The 6,292-nt window shown below is 35.6% G+C and overlaps 1 protein-coding gene across 1 annotated transcript in view; it reads right to left on the bottom strand.

Moving 5' to 3' along the window:
• LOC107617225 (coatomer subunit beta'-2) overlaps positions 1–6,292 on the bottom strand; it is a 9,694-nt gene extending 3,402 nt beyond the window's left edge. Inside the window, exons 1-12 of the mRNA XM_016318981.2 lie at positions 6,041–6,292; positions 5,722–5,742; positions 5,476–5,537; positions 5,101–5,155; positions 3,346–3,382; positions 2,899–3,224; positions 2,681–2,812; positions 2,429–2,577; positions 1,898–1,966; positions 1,346–1,496; positions 1,139–1,204; positions 226–414 (exon numbers count right to left, since the gene is read on the bottom strand). Of these exons, the coding sequence (XP_016174467.1) occupies positions 226–414; positions 1,139–1,204; positions 1,346–1,496; positions 1,898–1,966; positions 2,429–2,577; positions 2,681–2,812; positions 2,899–3,224; positions 3,346–3,382; positions 5,101–5,155; positions 5,476–5,537; positions 5,722–5,742; positions 6,041–6,043 (1,260 nt within the window). The 5' untranslated portion in view covers positions 6,044–6,292. The remainder of the gene's footprint in view (positions 1–225; positions 415–1,138; positions 1,205–1,345; positions 1,497–1,897; positions 1,967–2,428; positions 2,578–2,680; positions 2,813–2,898; positions 3,225–3,345; positions 3,383–5,100; positions 5,156–5,475; positions 5,538–5,721; positions 5,743–6,040) is intronic.

Consider the following 6,292-nt stretch of genomic DNA (forward strand, 5'->3'; position numbering starts at 1 on the left):
TTGGTAATTATCCATGCAAAAGTAAATTTTTTCATTCATACTTTCCAAACTACATATATGATATATAATACCAGTTTCCCAGGTTCAAGCCCAATGAATGTGTCGGTTGTCATTATCATTTTCTCTGTTCCTCATTTTATTATTGTAGGATATAGGTTTTCATCATCACTTTTGTCAATGGAAAGAGTATCAAATGAATATAAAAGTTCAAAATGAATTAGAAACCTGGAAATTCTTGCTGAAAATCTTAATTTTTGATGTACTTTCTCTCACAGCATACTCCCCATCCGAAGACCAGACGAATTCCAATGCCGAGCCAAACGATCTATTTCTCCATGCCAAAGCAGTGTATATAATATACTCACCATCTCCACAAACAACAACAAACCGACCATTTGGATTGTGTTTCAAGCTCTGAATACCAAACATAATCAGACCACTAGTCAATCACCAGGTGCTAATATGCATGAAGAAACATACAAGTTGTAATAATTGAAAACAAAATTCTAGTTACAGTTCCCACTTCTGAACGACCTACTAACTAGTTGCCAATGTTTTTTACTTCAAAAACTAGCATAACACAACATATAAATATTCATCTATACTGGGAAGAGATACAGCATATCCAGGGAAGAAAAGCTAGGGAGATCATGACAACACTAACCCAACGGAGAAATAACAAACTTTTTGCATACAAATACTGAAACAAAGTTCAGCCAGGGATCAAGAGAAATATATGAATATAAGGTATCACCAGAGCAATAACGAAGCAAGATCAGGATGAAGACATTCCAAAACATCTGATTTCCTAACAACAGTAAGTTGTTTTTTTTTCCTACTTTGCAAACCAGAAACTTTAGGGCACTAATTAAGGAATCAAAAAAAAAAAGAGAGAGAGAGATAAGATTTTAAGTTTAACATACTTTCCATTATTTTTTCCTTAACCAATATTGTTGGGAAACAAATTAGTAAAACAAAAACAAACACAAACGAACAAAGATTATTTAAAAAAAAATCATAATATAAAATATACCTATTTTCCTAAAATGCATCCAAGGTTGCAAGTGAGACTATAAACAATCTAAATTAGAGAATAATACAAGAATGAAACACCATAATAGGAAGTGTGTTAACTCACTTGTGGGTAGAGATCACATGTCCCCAGCTCCTTAACAGCCAAAGGTAACCTTTCCCCATCAGCAATCTAAAATACATAGCACCAGTATGTGTCAACAAAGAAAGACAGAATTCTCTTGGTAAAAAGTTAATAAGGACAGCCAGATTTTCACTGCCTGCTTGCTAACTGTAGAGCCAAAAGCCCAAGTGGGCAAAATTCAGCAAATACCTGTGTGTCTGCTCCTACACTTCTTATATTGACAGTCTGAATTTCATTATGCTTAGCCCAAATAATCTTCCCGCTGTTATCCATGCTGGCCACTGGTTCTTCTCGACCAAGTTTGACCATAATAGTACCTTCATCGTATCCAATCACAACCCTGCAGACAAAGATGTACTGGAAATTTATAAAACAAAGAACAAGCAAAGCAAGACACTCAAAAGCTTCAATAACAACAAAGAAGCCGTGTTCCATTTGGTAGGGTTGGCCGCATGGATCAAATGACAATATAGTACCTTTCCATAGAACATATCTGTGTTTAAATCATTTACATGTAAATCTCTCTTGAAGGCAATTCTGACGAAATTAAAGAATACGATGATGCATAAGGAGAAAAAACAGTTTTCTTATCAGTATTTACTCAAATGTGAAGACTTGATTCATTATTGAGGCAAGAGATGACAATATTGTCCTACTTAACATTATTCAAGGGGATATAAGCAATGAGCCTCTATAAGACTTGGAGAAACTATATCTAATTTAAAAAAAAAAAGAACTCACCGACGTGAACCCTTGAGGTATCCAATAGCCCAAACTCTTTCAAGACCATAGTTCAATGTATTCTCAAGTCTGAAAGCAGATTAAACCACCATAAAAATTGTTAAATGGCCACATATATTCATTATCGCAACCATACTTCAAACTAGTTTTAGTAAATCTTCAAGTCTAGAAAGGAAAGCTTAATTGATGGGAAAATAGTTAATACAATTAGAAGAATCAGATGAAATCCATTCCACTCTGGTGAATCTCAAATCCAGGCATCATTGTCATGAAAAAGAACTCTCTACAGAGTATAATCTTTTAACAAAAACAGCATGAGAGGAAAGGTTAAGAAGAAACATGAGAAAAAATATCATTCTTTCTAGGGGAGAAAAAAGTGTTATAAGCCCTCATTGCCTAAGATCAAAAGTCAAGGTTAGTGAAATTATTAAAGTTCCACAAGCCATTGATGACAATTGGCCGAAAGGGCATAAGGAACTAACCAAATTGAAGATAAGCTTCGAACTTAGTATTCTATGAATCTCCAATTACCTATACGTTGTGGAATGCCATATTCGTACTGTACCATCCTCAGAACCAGTAATAATTATAGGGAGCTCAGGATGAAAGCATACAGCAGATACATTGTGTGTGTGACCCTCCAAAGTCTGGACACAACTTTTAGTCTGATAATCCCATACCTGTTTCATAGGTTTTATCCATGTAATAATTCCAATCGATATATACATAAAAGGCAAACAAATCTTAGCAAAGTGTAAAGAGAATGAAAAACAGAAAGCAAACCTTTGCAGTGTGATCATCAGATCCAGTTATTAGGTAAGGTTTGTCACCACCTGTAAAGTAATCAACACAATTCACTCCTTTCTGATGAGCATCCAATGTAAAATTAGGGTCTGGAGAGCCAAGATTCCAAATCTGCAAGGAAGATTACGGCATTAATGCCCTATGTTGGAAATAAACAAAATTATACAGGAAACAACTCATAAAGAACACATATATACCTTTATGGTGCGATCAAGAGAGGCACTTGCGAAGGTGTTGGTATCTTTAGGGTTAAATGTCACTTGCATGACATAATGAGAATGCCCCTCAAATACCTGGGTACAAACCCAGCCCTTGTCCCAATCCCAAAGCTTTATGAGCATATCATCAGATGATGAAAGCACATAAGGAAGGTTAGGATGTACTGCCACACACCTAATGTAATCTGTGTGTGCCTCAAATATTTTAACCTTATCCATTGTGTTGTAATTATATACACGAATATGCATATCATCTGCTCCGGCAACAACCCACTGTTTACGTGCAATAAACTTGGCCGACCTAACTGCAAAATGATGCAGTATATGAGAGCCATGAAAGATTTAAAGAAGAAAATGGCTTACAAACAAAATGCATGAAGTGGCTGATACGTAAACAACAATACAGACAGACCAAAGTTCATGTACCTGGTAATTCAGCTACCTCAAAAGACTTAGCCATGGTCTGAAATAGAACCCAGGAAATTAAAGTTAATTGCACAAACAAAGGCATGTGAAGGATTTAAATAAAGGAACAGGACATTTAAAGGCAGTCAGAACACATAAAACTACACAGAATGCATCAGAAACCTTTGAAATGACACGAAGAAACCACAATGCAATGGAAAAGAAAAAAAGAATAAATAAATAAAACATATGCATGCTACCTAATAAAGTAGAACTAGCAAATACAATATGCAGTATGTGCTAAACTATGTACAACAGTAAAATTCATCTCAAGTACAAAAACGATGGCACTAATTCAAGCATTTAAGGAAACAGATGAAATAAAGTAATCATGTATTCATTCCCATTGGTAAACTCCTGATCCGGAACAATGTGGCTTGGAGCTCCACTTGAAATTTCAACAGTTCCTTCCAATCTCTCCCTCAATTATGGATTATCTGTACAAATCTCTAACCAACTTTCTCCAATTCTACATCCCTTATTTATTGCCAATTTCCTGTAGCCATCCAACTGCCTCTTACCTCTTAACAGACTTGAATCACAGTTTTGTTTCATTCAGTATATGATACAACTGGGACCCAAGCATCTAATATAATGTCCAAGACCCATCTTTCCTACACTTTGTAATATAGACCTGCTTGAATACAGGTCTCCTATGAGAAAATGTGTCTCCAACATCTCTATTAACAGTGGTATCACATTAAAATATTGCAAAGGATGGATTTTGACATTTCTGTCAAAAAGAAGTGGATAACTAGCCTTTCTTCGACATTTTGACAGGTTATTTGTCAGTTGCAGCATCCAAATAACATGTTAGTAAAACAAATTGTATTGATATCAGTTTTTCCGTTTTGATTGAGAAGGAGGTCATGAGCTCGTGTGGTGAAGGCAATCATAGGATAGAGCGCAGTCAAGTTCAGCTGGTTGGGATTCAATCTCAGGATCAAAGAGGTATACTTGGTGTCAAGTGTGTAAAGGCTCTTTGGTATTTATTAATCCATATAACGGGGTATATATATTTCACACAACTTATATTTCATTCTTTTTCTAGGTACAAAATGGTGTAGTAAGTTCTAACCATTTTTCAACATAAACATCAATAGAAGAGTCGTAATATTCACTTTTTGTTTCTTTGGAAATGGCATGAGGGCTGAGGCAGACTATATACAGTTTCTACAATATTTTCTTTTGAATTTTGATAAAGAAGAGTATCATTAACACAGAGAAGAATAATACAATAAGATAGTAACTACAAATTTGTTTGTAGGCCATAATTATCAGTTTGACTATTCTAATGGATTCATTGGAACTCAATCAACTGATGCATGCAAAAACACTCGAAGTTATTCCTTACATACGAAGTTTACCAGGACTGATTTTTAATGAAAGCAAAAGTACATCTTTTGCAAATTAAGATATTTAAAGCACAAACATCTTTGAACAATGTCATCTAGTAGCATAGCCACATACTATTGTAATTTTCAAATTTCACTAGAAGAAAAAGAATAAGAGGCTGCTTGGAATATGAAGAAAGCAATAATAAACACGCTTCATTCCTGAACTAGCTGCTCGTTATACATAGGCACCATGCAAAATGTCACTTGTTTAAAGATAAATCAACAAAGACCTGTTTCTGACTCAAGTTCCAAGACATAGGAATTCACTAACAAAATATCTTAACTATAAAAAAATAAAATAAAATAAAAGCTGCCATACCTGAGATTGGTAGTTCCATATGCAGACAGTGCCACTGTATAAACTTGCCAAAATCCTGCATTATTGATGGCAACATCACGAGATTCAGTAAAACGTAAAGTACGTATAAACCGATCTATCTACTCTCCACGTTCCACAGTAATAATATAATATCAACAGGGTTTCGGTTTAAAATAATATCAGCATTTTCCACAGTTAATAAACAGCAGCACTCATAAGAGAAACGTTCACAAGCTATCCTCATAGATGCCACACTAGAGAAATACCGAATAAGTTAGTAGTTACATATATGATAAGCATTAAATTAGAGGCCCTGTTTTAACTTCAGCATCATATCATAAAACAATCATTTAGTAGATGAGAAGGCCTAATTACCATGGCTCTGTAGGATGTAGATCCACAGACTTCACTCTCTCAGATCTTTGAGCAAGCTTTCGCTGATCAAATATTATGGCAAAAGGTGAGTTCAAGCATTAACATAAGCTAAACATCCGCACTATGCCTGGTTGCTTAGAAACCTAATTCACTGAAAACCTCACGGCACAGCTAAACTAGAAAACTTTCTAAGCAACCAAACATAAACAAACCTCATAATCCAAAACACAAAAGAACAAATCGTACCTTGATTTCGAGTCTGAGAGGCTGCGAACGCAAGCAGAACAACAAACAAGCAAAAAAACAAGTCAGTTCACAATTCAATATTAGATCCAATTCGGAGCTAAAACAGACGAACTAACAGTGAAAAAACAAAGCAAAACCAGGAGCGTCACATTTTTCAGGTTCACATATACATACATAGATAGACAACAGAAACGATTGAAAATCTCAAAATCAGAGACGCGTAACAGGAATAAGGAAATCAAAATGGAAGCGAGTGTTGGTTCCAGATCTAAGAAGCGTTAGTACGAGGAAACGGATCGAAGAGGAAGAAGAAGCTCACCATTTTGGTTGTGGAGATTGTAGGAAGAAGGTGGAATCGACGTAGAACACTCTCCGAAGATCAGAATCGGAGTTCCTGAAGAGGTAGAGAACGAGATCGAGCTCCGAGAGAAAGAGAGAGAAGGTTTTTGGCGTTGGGTTGGGGAAAGAGCAGAGTGTAAAAATGTAGATACGATCGATTGAGGGAGGAAGAAAGAAGAGAAGTGTTGTGCTTTGCAGTTAAGGAAGTATTTACGACTATACCACTGCTAGT

Source organism: Arachis ipaensis, chromosome B09 (assembly GCF_000816755.2).
Source record: "Arachis ipaensis cultivar K30076 chromosome B09, Araip1.1, whole genome shotgun sequence".
Classification (NCBI taxonomy): domain Eukaryota; kingdom Viridiplantae; phylum Streptophyta; class Magnoliopsida; order Fabales; family Fabaceae; genus Arachis; species Arachis ipaensis.